Below are 17,372 nucleotides of genomic sequence, written 5' to 3' on the forward strand. Positions count from 1 at the left end.
TTTGCAATTCATATAACTGATAAAAGATTAGTATCCAGAATTTATAGTTAATTCCTATAAATAACTAAGAAAAATAAATACAACTTTCTTTTTCTTGCTTAATCCTCACCCGAGAATATTTTTTTCATTACTTTTTAGAGAGAGTACAAGGAAGGGAGGGAATAAAAGGGGAGAGAGAGAGAGAGAGAGAGAGAGAGAGAGAGAGAGAGAGAGAGAGGAGGGAGGGGAGGGGAGGGGAGGGGAGGGGAGGGGAGGGGAGGGGAGGGGAGGGAGGGGAGGGGAGGGGAGGGGAGGGGAGGGGAGGGGAGGGGAGGGGAGGGGAGGGGAGGGGAGGGAGAAACATCACTTGGTTGCCTCTCCTGTATGCACCCTGTCTGAGGATGGGACCTTCAGCTCATGTGCACAGGCCAAAACCCTAACCACTTAGTCACACTGGCCAGGGCTACAATGCATTAAAAAAAAAAAAAAAAAAAAAAAGAGAGAGAGGTTAAAGTCTTAATTCACCTTTGAAAAGAATATACTCAAATGACCAGTTCACGTCAGAAAACTGCTCAACATTATTGGTCATTAGGGAAAGAAAAATTAAACCCACAAAGAGATACCACAACAGACTTGTCAGGATGGCTAAATTTTAAAAATAAATGAACCCCAAATATCAAGAGATGACAAAGATATATATTATCTTGAATTCTCAAATACTGCTAGCAGGAAAATAAATCAATATTACCATTTTGGACAACAGTTTGGCAATATCTACTTAAATCTGTGCTTATGTTACCCTACGACTCAGCAATTCTACTTTTTATATGAATCCACAACAGTACATACATATTGCATTCAAAGGCATGTACAAGAATGTTCATAGTAGTATTAGTCCTAATAGTTCTATGGTATAAACCACTGACATTCCCATCATTAATAGAATGTATACAAAATTGGGGCATATTCATACATACTCATTCATTCATACAGCCAAACATATTTATCCTTAATGCCTCTCTTTCCCTCAGTCCTGTCCATCAGTCAGTCCTCAGGGCTCTGCCTCCAAAATGTAACCTGAATTTGTTCACTTCCCTTCATATCTACTGATTTCCTCCTCCTCAAACCCACTATAACTCCTCATGGGAATTACCATAATTGCCTTTTTACTAGTCTTCTTGCTTCCACTAATTCTCCCCTATGGTTCATTATCTGTCAAACAGCCAGAATAATCTTATCAAAACATAAATCAGATCACACCATCCTGTTTAAAAACAGCGTTTAGTTTCATTGATTGTTTCTCTTGTCCTCTTAGTCTCTATTTCATTTATTTTCACTCTGATCTTTCTTAGTGTTTAATCATGGTTAACATGAAATCCTCAGACATTATTCATCTTACAACTAACATTAAAAAACAAACAAACCTAAAATATCAAGTGATCACAAAGATATATATCATCTAGTGCTTTCAGTGGGTTCTCATTGTAATTAGGATTAAATCCAACTCATCATAGTTGAAAGGCTGCCATGCTGTTTCTGGTATAGTCTAAGATGTTTAAAAAGAAAGATCAGAAAATATACTGAGTGGTTTAAACAAGTTATGAGTTTATTTTTCTCTCATACATGAGTCAAAGGGAAGATGGTCTGAGGTTGTCAGGTCAACTCTGCCAAACTCAGCATGGAGTTCCCTCTATGGCTCCAACGTGCTTGCCCATCACTTCTACATCCCAGCTAGCCAGAAAGAGGAAAGGAAAAGGGGAGATAGTGCTCCCTCTTTCATAAGGGCACAGCCCAGAAATTTCCCTTTCCATGTGTGCTTACATTCTCACTGTCCAGAACCGGGCCACCTGGTACACCTCGCTGAAAGGAAGCCTGGGAAATGTAGTCTAGCCAAGCCGACCTGTGCCCACCCACAATTCTATTACTGTGAAAGTAGAGAAGAATGAATATGGAGAACTATTCATAGTCTCTGCTCTAACCTATATCATGTCATCCCTCTCTACCTCTCTAGCCTCATCTCCTCCCTCTCTCTTTCCCTTGCTGTTGGCCCTTCAACCATACTAGACTTCTTGCTCATTCTCTCCTTAGTCCTCAAGTCTTTTGTGCCTGTGCTATTGTATATCTGGAATTCTCTTTCCTAAGTCTTTACATGATTGGGTCCTTCTTATTTGGATCTAAACTCAAACCTCAGAAAATCTTCTGAGAGGCATTCACTGACCCTTCCCTCACAAGCAAATTAACCATCTCTTATAACTCTCTAACCCATGTTATTTTATTTCTAATGCTTATCACTTACTTATTATTACTTTATTGCTTGTTTAAATTCTCATTTACTTACCTGGTTATTATCTGTACCTCCCACTAGAAGAATGCTAAGTACCACAAGAGCAGAAATGTCTGACTTTTTCTCTGTTGGGTTCTCAGGACCTAAATGCTACCTCAGATAAGGCAAGTATTCAACAACTATTAGTATTTGTTGAACAAATGAACTGATTTAGCCAAAACCCCTCATTTCAAAACTGGGAAAGCTGAGGTCCAGAGAAAGTAAATCACAGAATGCAATATGTAGATGATGTATCAAAGGAATTTATATAATTTTATTAACTATCGACAGCCCAATAAATGTGATTAAAAAAATAAAAAGATAGCAAATGACTTGCCTGAAGTTCTGTAACTAAGTAGTAGATTCTGGCCAATGCCTTTCCTGAGCACCCAATTCCATGTAGCCTCCTCTTTGAAGTCTTCTTTTAGCATCTCAAGCCCTCAGTAGCCATTGCTCTGACTCATACAGCGTTAGACTTTAACATCCCTTTGGTTTTTATCCTCTACTATTTGTATTGGTATTTATCCTTGTCTGCCTTGTTTTCCCAACCATACTGCAAGCCCCTTGAATATCCCAACCTTCTAACACACAGAGAACGCAGGCCCTGAGTGGGTATTCTACAAGGAGACTAAAGTTACTTTACTCAGTAAAGTGAAAATCAGAATGATTACAACTTTCCTCTTGTCTTACTATTGAAGGTAAGAGTTGGATACTGACGACTAGATTTGGGTGGGAGGTAGTTTCTAGTGTCCCTGGCTAAGCACACCAGCCAGGCTGTCTTACCAGCAGTTGCAGTCTTATGTGATTCACCAAATTTATGCAGAGGAGCCGCTCTGGGTGCAACGGGTGGATTCTGTAAGGTGATCTTTGCTGTTGGTGGAATCAGTCCTCGTTCTATCATACTTAAAATCCCTAAAAAGGAAGGTTAGAAGAATGTGAGTTTAACTTTAAGCATTTTCCCAAAGACTGAGCTCTATACATTTCACAAGTGTAACTTACTGATTTCATCATCTTAATCCTTTGCATGAAAAAATAGCTACATTATCTGTTTATTTAAGCCTAAAGTTCTAATCCAAGAAAAAAAAAATGACATTTCCAATAATGGCAAAATGAAATAAACTTGTACTAAGATCATTTCATTTTAAGGTAGAAATATAATTTCAAAGCAAACTTCAACTTTTCATACTTATGACATTTTCAAGTATTGATAATATTAGAGGCCCGGTGTACAAAATTTGTGTGTGGGAGTGTCCCTCAGCACAGCCTGCAATCTCTCCAATCTGGGACCCCTAGAGGGATGTCTGACTGCCCAGTGGGATTGGGCCTACCCAGGCAGTCAGACATCCCTCTCACAATCCAGGACTGCTGGCTCCCAACTGCTCACCTGTCTGCCAGCCTGTTCACCCCCTAACACAGCCTGATTGATGCCTAACTACTCCCCTGCTGGTCCGATTGCCCCTAACTGCCCACCCTTGCCAGCCTGGTCACCCCCAACTGTCCTCCCTTGCAGGCCTGATCACTTACAACTGCCCTCCTCTGCTGGCCATCTTGTGGTGGCCATCTTGTGTCCACATGAGGGTGGCCATCTTGTGTGCTGGAGTGATGGTCAGTTTGCATATTACCTCTTTATTATATAGGATTGTTATTTCCTTTAAAATTTAGAGAAATCAGCCGAAACCGGTTTGGCTCAGTGGATAGAGTGTCGGCCTGCAGACTGAAAGGTCCCAGGTTCGATTCTGGTCAAAGGCATGTACCTTGGTTGCGGGCACATCCCCAGTAGGGGGTGTGCAAGAGGCAGCTGATTGATGATTCTCTCCCATCGATGTTTCTAACTCTCTATCCCTCTCCCTTCCTCTCTGCAAAAAATCAATAAAATATATTTAAAAAAAAAATTCAGAGAAATCAGCCTGGTCAGCCTGGCTCAGAGGATGAGCGTTGGCCTACCAGTATGAACCAAGAGGGCACAGTTCAATTCCTGGTCAGGATACATGCCCAGGGTTTTGGGTTCAATCCCCAGAGTAGGGGATGTGCAGGAGGCAGCCAATCAATGATTCTCTTTCATCATTGATTTTTCTATATCTCTTTCCCTCTCCCTCCCTCTCTGAAGTCAATAAAATACATATTAAAAAATAAAATAAATTTCAGAGAAATCGAACACATTTTAATAACTAGAGATCTTTTGTTCTGAAAGAAGGAAACACTGTGTGCTTGAAACCATGCCCTTGTTGTTATAATGAGTCATATTTTAGAAGAGTTATTTTTGGACATTTTTCATGTCACCAGAATATGTGAATGCCTAAAGAGGTTATTTTAGTGTAACTGGGCAACACATTAGTATTAATGCAACTAATTTACAATTCCTGGAACTCATACTGTGTCGGCATGGCTGATGCCAAGGCTTTTTAAGGACAAGGTATTTTTAAATAAACAAACAAATGAATAAATCGACAAATAAATGAATAATTGAACAAAGCTTGCTGACAGGGGCAAAGCTTTCATTAAGGTGGATCTATTGTATTGAAGCCAGAAACCCAGAAACTCTGGGAGTACTTGACAGAAACTTGTGATAGGGCTTTAGCTTCTTGTTGCTCTCATATAATAAGAAAAGTAAAGAACATTGGGCCTCAGTAAAATCCTCATCTACAAACTCGGTACCAAGGTGGACTAAGTTGAAGAAGTTGACACACATCCTAAGAGGGACAACTATTGCTTCCATTTGCCTTATGACCTCTAATGACTATATTATGTTACTATTAAGGGTGTTGTCCCTGGCCAGGATGCCTCAGTTGGTTGAGCATCATCCCAGGCACTGAGAGGTGACCAGTTCGATTCTCGGTCAAGGCACATGCCAGGATTGTGAGCTTGATCCCCAGTAAAGGAGGGTGCAGGAGGCAGCTGATTGATGTTTCTCTCTCTCCCTTTCTCTTCCTCTCTCTCTCAAATCAATAAAAACATATTTTAAAAAAATTTTAAGGTGTTAAAGTCTAGTGTTTTAGGAACTCAGAAAAATTACTACTGAGGGATTGGTGGGCTAACAGAGACTTCACTTGGTTATGAAGAAATATTCAGTTTACTTACTTCAGAATCATCTAGGGAGAATTTCTTATCACAAATGCATCTTCCTGGGCCCTCCAAGGCCTGCCCAATTTTCTGCAGTCAGTGCCTTGGAATATGCATTATTGAATATGTACCCTGAAGTTTGAGAGCCACTAGAATTGAGGCCCAGTAACCTACACTTTAAATAAGCACTCGGGTCCTTCTTTTATACTCTGAAAACTTAAGAACTACTTACTGATCCAGAGTACAATTCCTCAAGCCCTTTTTGAAATGAATACTAATGCTTTAAATATTTAGACTAATTCTTTGTCCTCACAAATATTTTCCACCTATAAATATCAAATATCATTTCCAAGAACTACGCCTGTTTTGCAGATGTGAAAAGCAGAGCTCTTTCTCGGTATATTTTTATTATGGGAGTGAGGGTCATTCTCTGAAAATCCCAAAGAACAGAAGCATGATTTTAACCCTTGCTTTAGTACAGGTTGAAGAAATTCACTTAATTTTAGACACACACACGTGTGTTGCATTTACCATTGAAAATAAAAAGTTAAGACTATGGAATAATAAAGAAAGACAGCCTAGTAAGTAGCTTTTCTTTAAAATGCTGGGCACCTCTAGAGAGGATCTGACCGTATAATCACCTTTGGTTTTAAAAATAGTTAGTCTGCTTTATAATTCTGTAGACATTAAGGCTAATTTATAGAAAACTAAAAGCAATGCAAATAATTCTTGTTTATACACATGCCAATAAATCCTGTCACATGGAGGGGCAATTCTCTCCCCAACCCCAAAAAGACAGTTGTGCACTTATTTGCAAATTTATTTCCATACTTTTATAAATGTGTCTGTTGTTTGGATTATCCTTTGAATCAATTGGAACGTTTTATTAATTTCCTCATTTAATTAATGAGTTAAATAACACTCTTAACCTCATTTTCTATTTGTATGAGTCATGATTTTACTTACAAATATATAAATAAAATATTCTTTAACAATTTTGGAGACCTCACTGAGATAAGCAAAAGATTCACCTGAAGTTGCCAGAAATGATGAAGCTCATAAAGAACGAAACCCAGGCACACATTTTTCTTGGCTTCCACAGGTGAATTCAAAGTGGAAACAGAATTTCGTTGACTCTGTTTTTCTCAATTTAATGCTACTCCCTATTAATCCTGGGTTTTGTTTTTGGTTTTGGTTCATTTACAGCTGATAAGTTATTCCTGTAATTAGCTAAAATGACTGGAAATTTGGTGATCTCTGTATATGGATTAATGTCTTCTGTTCCCAGTTGAGTGAGAAACAATGGAGAATATAGTTTGGTAGTTTTTTGTTAGTCTATTTGTGTATTTTGAGCACAAAAAAATTTAGGATTTTCATGCCCACAAGAAAAGAGAATGACTGATATCTGGACCATTAAGTTTTTGTGTTTCTGTGTTTATTTTTATCTGTGTATGAAATTGTAGAATGGAAGAGATAGACTTTCTCTGTGTCTATACAGTAGGTCTATGTATCTAAAATTCAGAAAGGCTTTGTCTCTCACTGCAAATGCAATGCTTTCCTGTCTCCAAATGATGATAATCAATTAGATTGTAAAGTCTCTTAAATTAAAGGAGGTCTGTTCTGATTGACTTACAGAGGGAAATAATGCTTATGTAATAAATGTTCCTAGAATTCTCCCAAAAAAAACTTCTAATACTTTAGATGTGACGCCTCCACCCCCCCACCCCCCCCACCCCCACCCCTCACTTCACAAATTCAGACACTCTCATTGAGTCTCCTTACATTTTTAAAAAGTCCTCACCTGAGAACATGCTTAGTGAGAGAGAAGAAGGGAGAGAACGAGAGAAAAACATAAATCCATAAATGCCCCCAACCAGAGATTGAACCCAAAATCCAGATAATACCCTGATTGGGAATTGAACCGGCAACCTTTCAGTGCACAGGATGATGCTCAGCCAACTGAGCCACTCCAGCCACGCAGGCCTCCTTACTTTTAATGGTAATATAGTTGTTTGCATAGTGTCAATACGAATCTGTTTTTCTTTTACTAAGATATAATTAGAAAAATTGGAATTTAATATTTAAGAATGATGCTTATTAATCAGGTATAATACATCACTTAAAAGAACTAAGGTTGACTTCATGATGCCAATGCTTACAAAGCCTCCCAAACTGGCCAGGAACAAAGTTTACAGGTAAGGAACACCCATTGGCAGGCCTGAGACCCTTAGAATATTTAAAGTACCTCTGAGAGAGAGGAATTTACCCATGGGTCCTGTAGTTGAAATAGAGTGGACAGAGTTCCTTGGGCTTGACTTCTAGCCTCCGAAAAGGAAATAATAGAGGCTTTTAAAGTTCTGTCTGAATTCCTTCGGAAGACTTCCAGCAGAGCAAATTTGAAATGCCCTACATGGTGAATTAACATTCTCGCTACCCCTCTGTAAACAACCAGGCCAAACCCAATGAGACTGACCTTAGTCTGTGAACGTGTATATTTATATTTGGAGATCACTTGGATCATAATGGGGGAAGACTGTAAGTAAAGTGTTTTTTTTTAAGTTTTGGAATACGCAAAAGAGATGGCTGAATGTCTTTTCAATGGAATGCTGCAGCTGCCAGCGATTAGCTGAACCTCGTCTCAGAGGATACTATTTTACAACTGTAGAGGTTAAGGTTGACTTGCAAAAAAATCTGATAACAATGCAAATAATTCTATCCATAGGCATAAATGGAAATTCTGTCTGGTGTACGAACATCCCTCCTTCCCGTGGAAAAGCCAGTTTTGCATCCATTTGTGAATTTATTTCAATATTCTGGACCTACACATATGTGTTCTCTGGATTCTTCTTTAAACCAGTTGTGACATCTTACACATGCCCGCTTTTAATTGATGAGGTAAATAAAACCTTTGACATGTATGAGTCATGATTTTACATGTTTTTTTTTAAAAATTATCTTTCAATTCCATTGTCTCATTAAATTTTCATAACACTCCTACTTTCCTGTTGAATAGATTAGGAATTGAAAGTTCATTCATGATGTCATTCATCCAACCAATAGTGGTTGGAAGTGGTGTTAGAAGAAGTTTAAGTTTAAAAAATTTAGCTCTCCAAAGAACTTTCAATCGTTGTACCGTTGATATTTGGCTCTGTTGACTAATGAGTTTGCCGACCACTGATAGGAGCGTTAGTTGCTGAGCCAGAATTGAAACTCAGGTCCCCAACCCCACCTCAGTCCTCTTTCCTTTAGATTCCTAGACACATAATATGGTTATTGAGTCACTAACCTTTATTGGCATCTTTTTGTAAGACTGGCAGCGGGGTGAAGTAGGGGTCCGTGCGATGAGAAGCTGGCAGGACCGTGAGGCTGGTGACCGTGGACCCTTTCATTAACTTCTGGACGCTCGCCTAGATGGTCAGAAATCTGTGTTCAGCAGACATGTTTGCTTTCAAAATGAAGTTTTCTTCTTGTAAACAATAAATAAGATTATGAATAGTTTCATTACGTTTTAATAAGGTAGCAATATCAGCTCCAATTTTATTGCTCATGAGTACCCTGTGCTATTGTCTACTGTGAGGAGTTTGTGTAATTTAAAATAGTTAATTAAATCCAATTAACATGTTGTGATTTCCACTATGCAAAGTCAGTGCAGTAGTTAATAAAGGAACATTAAGATTTTGTTCAATTTTAATGACTACGATATAAAAGTGCTAAATCTTGGCAGAAGAGGTTTTGAATACAACAAACTTTTGTAATAGCAAATTTCCCAGGAAATTCATATTGGAGTTTTGAGGATTAAAAAAAAATAATAACCTGGGAGAATTTAAAGATAAATACATCAGTCAACACTCAGATGAACGCTGAGTAGACTCTTGCAGCTCTCAGAAGTGGTGAGGCCATAGATCAGTTACAGAAGATGATTGCTTTTCCTAAAGTCATAAAATGTTTTATAATAATTATGAAACACGAATTGTTCCTATTAAATGATGTCTAGACTTAAAAGATTATATGTTTTGCATATGCTAGTAAATCACATTTAATTGTATAGCTCACTAACGATATTTTTACCTTTATTATGGGAGGTGATGAATTACCTGGGCCCTCTCAGCTAGGAAGGTGCAACTGTTTGATATTTCTAGACTGATTTAAATTTTCAAGTCATTTTCCAAACATAAATTAATTTGCATAGCTTCTAAGGGAACCAGGTAACGATTTGCTATTTAACCAGGAAAGAACCAGGACAGAATGGTTAGTAGATTTGTTCCCAGTCACATTGTATAGTTAGATATACACAGATATACACACTTAAAATATACTGTGTACACACTGGATATACACTCTTATAATTATACAATTTTAAGATGAATCTGATTTTACATTAGTGAAATCTGCCATTGGACTCGGACGTACTGCACCTTATTGCTCATCAAGGTCATGGTGACCTTAAGGAAAAAGAAAGGGAAAATTTCACCAAGACTCTTGGGAGAAAATGATGTTACAAAACAAATACCTGTTGGCTGAGAAATGTCTGTGTGAACAAAGCTGGTAAGGCCCCACTGCCGGGTGCGGTACTTAAGGGAAACTGTAAGAAGCTACCATCCCATGCACACCGAACCTTCTGATGCTGTTTGGTGAGGACAGTTTAAAATGACTACAAACAGGAGTTTTTACAGGAGAGAGAGGGCTGTAAGTGCAACCTGTTTCCTTCCAGGTGAGCGGGAGGAGGAAAGGGAAGTGCTACCGGCCTCGCCTTCAGGGGAGTGAGGAGCCCTAAGCACATGGTGTTGTCATGGACCTGGGGTCCCATTGGTCTGCCTCGGGCTCTTCCTCGTCTCCAGCTCTCCTGGTCTCAGCCCTCCTCCAGATATAAACAGCTCCCAAGATCTCCTCACCAGCGAGGCTGAGAGAACCACCCAGCGTGCTGTACTCCAGACAGGGCACATTCAGAGCTGAGGACGTTCAACACCCAAAATGGCAGGGTCTCCCCTCCTCAGATTGATAGGAGGGTCAGGGAGGCAAAGGTAAATCGGAGGAGGAAGGAAGAAAGATTCAGCTTAAATAAAATTGCCAAGCACTGTGAAGATGTAAAATATGGGTTTGACAGTTCCAGGGCACACAGCACAATTTATCTGGATTTCCCGAAAGCCTCTGACAAAGTACGCCTGACAGCCTGCTCTGGAAAGCTAAAGTGGCAGGATCCGACATAAAACACCACGTGGAGTATGACCCAGAGGACAGGGCAGGAGGCAGGTGACATTCTGATTCTGTCAGGCAGTCGGCACATTCATTACGCTGCTTCTTTCATTCTCCCAGCTACATCAATCTCAACCATGTAAGAGCCGGACCCAAAGGCTATGCAGAAAAGGCAGTGTGGGGTGTGTGTGTGTGTGTGTGTGTGTGTGTGTGTGTGTGTGTGTGTGTGTGTGTGTGTGTGTGTGTGTGTGTGTGTGTGTATGTGTGGTGTGTGTATGTGGTGTGTGTGTGTGTGTGTGTATGTATGTGTGGTGTGTGTTTAGGGACAGGGAAGGGAGTTGATATCCTGGAGGGTTTATAGAAATTAATTACGCAGACAGTGTCACTGGATGTGAAACCTGAGCCCCCTCTCCCATCCGGTACCCATGGAAGAGGTAACCACGTCTGCATGTGCTTGGCTGGAGGGAGAAGGACTGTAACAACCACATTTATTGAGCACTTACTATGTCACACTGATTGTAATACTATGAGCATTAAATTTCATGAGCACTGGAAAAGCGTAGGGCTGCGGGAGTGCAGAAGAGGGAGTCATTAGCTCTGCCTGCTGGTATGGCAGAAGGCTTTGCAGTGACTCTCACCCCTGACTGTATGTTAGAATCACTCAGGGAGCTTTTTAAAAATACTGCTGCCTGAGCCCCAACCCTGGCCTTTAAATCTGAAAAGCTGGGCTGGAGCCTAGACTGTGAGAGTTTTATAAAGCTCCCAGGTGATCCTGATGTGCAGCCAAGACTGAGATGTACTGCAGTAAGTGATACTTAAATTGCACCTGAGCAGAAGCATTGACTTGTGTCACGTGGAGAGGAGGGTGCCGTTACATAGGTAGGAAGAACGGTGGAGACGGAGTGAAATAGCAGGCAAATGCATGACGTTCTTGTTGAAGGTGAGGAGCTCGAGGGGCTGGAGTATGGTGTGTGTATCAGGAGGGCAGGTCTGGCGATGAGACTGGTGAGCTAGGTAGAGATTCACGTAAGTTAAAAATACCAGCTTTCTGATGGTGAGGATTGCCTAACAGAAGTCGAATATCATCTCCTTCGGGCTGCTCCTTTATGTCATGCTTTCCATTTTATGCCGGAATCATGCTTTGGAGTTTGTATAATATGGAAGACCACATTATCAATGAATCATATGTTAAATAGAACACTGTCCCTTCTCTCTGGTAGTTTATTACTGTTTCCAAAACTATAATTCATAACTCTATCACTTTATGCTTAAACCGTCTACAATAGCTTCACATTTTTTTCAATATTTAAAAAACACACAAAAGCTTAAAGAAGAAAACAGCAATTACTTTCCTGTCAGCCAGAATTAATCATTGTTAATATCTTGGTGTATTTGCTTCCAGTGTTCTCAAATAGAAAAACCATTTTATTTTATTATCCTAGTAAAAATGATATATGTTCATTATAAAGGTTCCAAATAATACAGAAACACACTAAGATACAAGTTTAAGAACCGCATTAAGTGACCCATTATTCCTGACAGCTCTGGAATAACTGATATATTGTTTTATTAAAAAATTATATTTATATTACATTTTAAACTTAATTTGACATGAATTTAATAGGAGGGGAAATGACTGAATTAAACCCAACAAATTATTAAATCTCCAATATTTCTTAACACAGATTCCTGTGAGTTAAAAAAAAGACTTCTCTGCAAGGGCTGGCCAGTTTTTTATTTAAGGGCCAAATAGTAAGTATTTTAGGCTGTCCAGGTCCATTGTGTAAGCAAAAGGGTGAATCTATGTTTCAATAAAACTTTATTTACAGAAACAGTTGGTCAGACCTCAGGTGGCACTTTGTGGATCCCTGCCCCTTCATTACACACAGGTGATTATGAAAAACATTTCGATTTTTGAAACCACATGGTTTTATTTTAGATGACCCCAGCTTCAAAAAATGAGAGGATTCAAACTCTCTTGCTGCTCCCATCTCCCCTCCCTGACTTCCCATTTGGTATTATATTAGTAATTTTACACTGTCCAGTTTATAGGATTCACATTATTTGAAACCATAATTGTTATGATTGTTTAGTATTAATTCTACCTGCAAATGGATCCAATGCTCACCAACAGGTTTTTTTGTCCTGGTTTCTCTTCAATTGACTTCTTTATTTTGATTGTTTTCTTAATTGCCTGGCTTTGGTTATCAAGCAGTTTTTCCCAAGTGTTCAAGGGGATTGTACTTCTCTGATCCCTTATACTTCAGTTACACCTGGGGACATCCTTTCTTTTCTCAAAACGTGGTAGATACTGTACCACTGTTATGAAATCTGATGCCAGCTTTATTTTTTACCCCTTTGTAGGCGATTTTTCTTTCTGCTTGAATGTTTGAAGCATTTTTTAATTATTTGAAGTTCAGGTATTTAACTTAGGAAACACCTTCATGTTAAATATTCTAAATAAATTTTTTTGGGGATTCAGAGCTGTTTTTTCCACCTACAGACTTAGTTCTTCACTTCTGAAAAAAATTTTCTTACATTTTATCTTTGGTACATCTCCTTCATCTGCCGAGTTCTCTGTTTTAGGGACACCAAGTGCCTCTAAATGTTGACTCATCTTTATCTCTCATATTGTGATACCTAAGTAATCATTCTCTTCTGGTTTCTTTTAGAATAGAATACCCTATGTCTTAGCTGAGCACATGGCAATTCAGTTCCAGACTACATTTCCAGCTGTCCCCTGTAGCTAAATGTGGACATGTGACCCCATTCAGACCAATAAGATGTGAGTAGAAGAGGTAAGTATAACCTTTGGGACATCTAGAAGTTCTTGCCTCATCTTTATCCTTTCTTTGGGCATAGAGAGAAGCCATTGAAATGAAAGTGTCTGTAAACACAGAAAGGAGGAGATGATGGAGTATCAAGTTAGCAGGAACCATATCTTGGATAACTTCACGGAGCAGAGCTATTCTGCTAGCCTTGAATTTCTCACCTGTGCACTATTTTGTGAATGAGAACTGAACTAACTCACACAAGGTGTTATATGTTTCCATTTCTTTGTTACAGCAGCTTAGCCTGTTAACAAACTAATATACATGTGTATTAGCTTTTAAATAATTTCTTTTATTCTCCCTCTGCATTTATTGTGCTCTACAGTCTTTTCTTCATGTCAATGTTTCAATATTCAGCAGTGTTAGTTTTTCTATTTAGAGTTTATTAGTTCCATAAAGCACTTTGGTATTCAGTTTGTTTCCTTATATCTTCAAACTCCCTTTTTGTCTCATTCTGCTATTTATCACCTCATGGTTGAGTTGCAGTTTTACTTAATTTATGGTCCAATCAAGCTGTGCTGTAATGTGAAGAAATTGTGAGAAAATGCCTCCTGTTCTTGGGTTATGTCTTTTTCTAGGTTAGTCTTTGCCTTTTGCAGCCCATGGTCCTCCCACCCTCCTCCCTTCTCTCTCTTCTTCTAGCTGTGGGTAAAATACTGAATTCACTTAATAGATCAGTGTAGTGGCCATGTCATTCCTGTTCCCCTTGCTCATACTCAGGCAACTGCGCAGACGTTCTGCTTGCTCCGATGTGGTATCTCCTCCCGCACTGTCCTGTGCCCCTGTGTCTTCCCTCCCAACACATGGGAACTGGTCACCTGGGTTTTCTCCGCCGTTTTGTTACCTGAGGACTTGGGTGGGCAAAGCCTCTGATTCGGGATGTCCACAGTCTTCGTTAAAGTCTGTGCACTCTCCTCCCTTTCCTGAGAAGTTGATGAACTTCCTCTACCAGGGTTTGCTCTACCTAGATGAGAAGGAGGCCATCCCTCCCTACCCCACCCCCAGGGCTTTGGGGCATTTTGGTGGAATTCTGAGGACTTCACTGCTCTCCAGAAGAAGAAAACACATTATTTACTTTCCAGTTTCACCTGTTTATTCAAAGTTCCCTTGTCAGAAGAGAATAAAGATAAGGATGCCTGCTTAAATGTCTTCCCTCCAGATTTTGTAGTGTTCCTGAAAATCCCAATATTTTGATAACTTATTCGTCGTATTTATGAGAGGTAGGAAGGGGTTACGGTTAAAGCTATGCTGTACCCCTCTGCTTCGTAATCCTCTACTTGGTGAATTTTAAAAACAGTGCACAACCTGCATGACCCTATTTGACAACCCTGCCCCAACCCTCCTCTTCTTATTATGGATGGGGAAACTAAAGGTTGGGAAGGAAAAATACCTGGGGCGCCCATTCAATATGCCTTTTACTCAGAGGCAGAACTAAAATGCATGCCCCTGCTTCATGGCTCAGGTCACCAGCTCTGCCCTCCGTTCCCAGGGCAAAGCCCCACGACACCCCTTTCCCAGTGCCATGTAACTTAATATAGCAGGAGTCTCACGCTCTCTTAGACTAAGGTTTACTAGCATTCTTGGGCTACAAGAAAACTCCCTGGAAAGGCATTTGTAATATCAAAGCAAGAATACTGTGCTCACTGCACCAGATTTGAGTCCTAGCTCTGTCACTTAATTACTCAGGTGCAGGGGGGAAGTATTTTAACTTTTCTAGAGTTTATCTTCAATAAAATAGGGATATTATTATCTATAGGGCAGATGACTTTTATGTAAAGGATATGTTCCTGGAGGCATTTCATAATACTCAACTCATATAACTCAATACAGCCAGACAAAAATGGCAGGTATGGCAAAGACTGCTGGCTGACCTTTAATATGCTGTCCAGCCAGAAACTACATTTCCCAGCCTCCCTTGCAACTTCATGATGAGACTCTGGCCAGCAGTATGGGAATTGCAGTGATTCTGCCCGTTGGAATACAGACATGATGGTGGGATCATCACAGTCTCTTAGATGGAAAACTTCCTGTTTAGGACAGAGCAATCCAATGGAAAGTGCATGAGTACCTGATGCTACAGAGCTGCCATGTCAGCCACAAGTGATTTGTGCTCAAATTGAGACATGAGAGAACATTACTGTCATGTTCAACCTACTGTCATTTGTTATAGTTGCTGAACTCATATCCTAAATAATACAGGGTAGCTTTATTTATTCAATTGGTGCCCCTCCTTGAAAAATTCAGCATAAATATAGCTTACGTTCACTTAGACTATCAGCTATGAATAAAAATGAAATTTTGTTTCATTTTTTAAAGTTGGGGGATTTGCATGATGTCAAACTTTGTGTAGAAAGCAATACTTTATTCTTATTTTGCATCATGGTATTTCAGATTTATATAATCCAATTCCACATATGAATCAGAATCTCTGGTCTTCCATGTGGCGGTTGTGAGGAATTAATAAATTAATATATAGAGACATGCAACATAAACTTTTTTTCACATCATATTGGGTTTTATTTTTAATATAAATACTAGAGGCCCTTTGCATGAAAACTCGTGCAATAGGCCTTCCTTCCCCTCGCTGCCGGCACCGGATTTCCTCTGGCACCCAGGCCCCAGGCCTTCGCTCTGGCTGCTGCCTTCAGTCTTCACTCCGGCCAGAACCTTCAGTATTTTCTTGGGCTGGAGCCTTCAGTCTTCTCTGCTCTGGCTGAAGCACCACTCCTGTAGCTCCCTTCCCCCCATTCCTCCTCATAGCAGGTGTCCCAGCCAAGCCACTCTGTGCCTGTGCATGCAAATTAATCAGCCATATTTGTCATGCTAATTTGCATATCCATTCCCAATGGGCTGATGGGCGTTATGGAGGTATGGTCAATTTGCATATTTTTATTAGTGTAGATTTTGTTGAAGTTTAACTTTCACTTTTGAAAAGGCACAAATCATAAGGTTCTCAGTTGATCCACTTCCAAAAAGTGGACGCTGTGGGTAACTGACATCCAGAACAAGCAGAGCGTGGGAAACCCCCAGGGGCCCCTCTCATGCTCCTTCCCATCACCACTATAACCAAAAGTAACTACTGCTCTCAATTCTGCTACCAGCTATTATTTTCCTGTTTTTAAATTTTATATAAATGGATTATTACAGTATGTATTTTTTTTGTATTTGACTTTTAAAATTGGTGTGAGATTACCCATATTTTCATGTATGTTCACATCATGAACTTTTTTAAGTACTAATTTTGAGTTAGAAATTATATTTATAGCTGTAACCAGTAAGACTTAAGCCTCCAAACTTTCACTTTTTTGTATTGCTTATAATGTTCTTTCCAGAAAGTTCTCCGTCACTTTCAGCTTTGGCTACTAAATTCCTGTCCCCCTTTTTACACCTAGCGTAAGGATAACCTTCTCTAGAAAATCACCTCTGATCTATAATTCCTCTGCTCTCCTATAGCTTTCTTTTGTATATTTCTCTTATTACATTTATGACATAGGTTGTATTTGTATAGTAAGGCATTACAAAAATCAGAGCCCATCTAATTCTATATTATTATCTCATTTGAAGAAGGAATAGAGTAAAAAGGTGTTTTTAAGAAATATAACTACAAGGTTTATTGGAAAGGAGCAATTAACATACACATATCAGCAGATATTTTCCTTTTTGATAAAAGTATACAGTGGAAAGGCTAAATAACTGCTCAGTTACCCTTGTGGGGATGGTGGAGTAGCTTATAACAGACTCATTCTCCTGAAGATAATTATAAACTCTGGACTTTTTTTTTTTTTTTTACAAAAAAAGATAATGTCACCAGCAAGCATGTATTACAAGAAATGCTTCAAAGGAGTTCTTTAGGCTGGTGGAAAATGACACAAGTTGTCCCTTTCTTGTAAATATGAAAGGCTCATACCCTTCTGGTAAATATAAAGACTATATTTAATTTCTCTCAAAAACAATTGATGGTTTATAGCAAAAAAAATTATAACGCA

General features: G+C 39.4%; 1 protein-coding gene across 1 annotated transcript in view; it reads right to left on the reverse strand.

Moving 5' to 3' along the window:
* IQCH (IQ motif containing H) overlaps positions 1–17,372 on the reverse strand; it is a 192,115-nt gene that overhangs the window by 123,499 nt on the left and 51,244 nt on the right. Inside the window, exons 6-7 of the mRNA XM_084879603.1 lie at positions 8,649–8,769; positions 3,086–3,214 (exon numbers count right to left, since the gene is read on the reverse strand). Of these exons, the coding sequence (XP_084735729.1) occupies positions 3,086–3,214; positions 8,649–8,769 (250 nt within the window). The remainder of the gene's footprint in view (positions 1–3,085; positions 3,215–8,648; positions 8,770–17,372) is intronic.

Source organism: Pipistrellus hanaki, assembly GCF_964339955.1.
Source record: "Pipistrellus hanaki genome assembly, chromosome: 1".
NCBI lineage: Eukaryota > Metazoa > Chordata > Mammalia > Chiroptera > Vespertilionidae > Pipistrellus > Pipistrellus hanaki.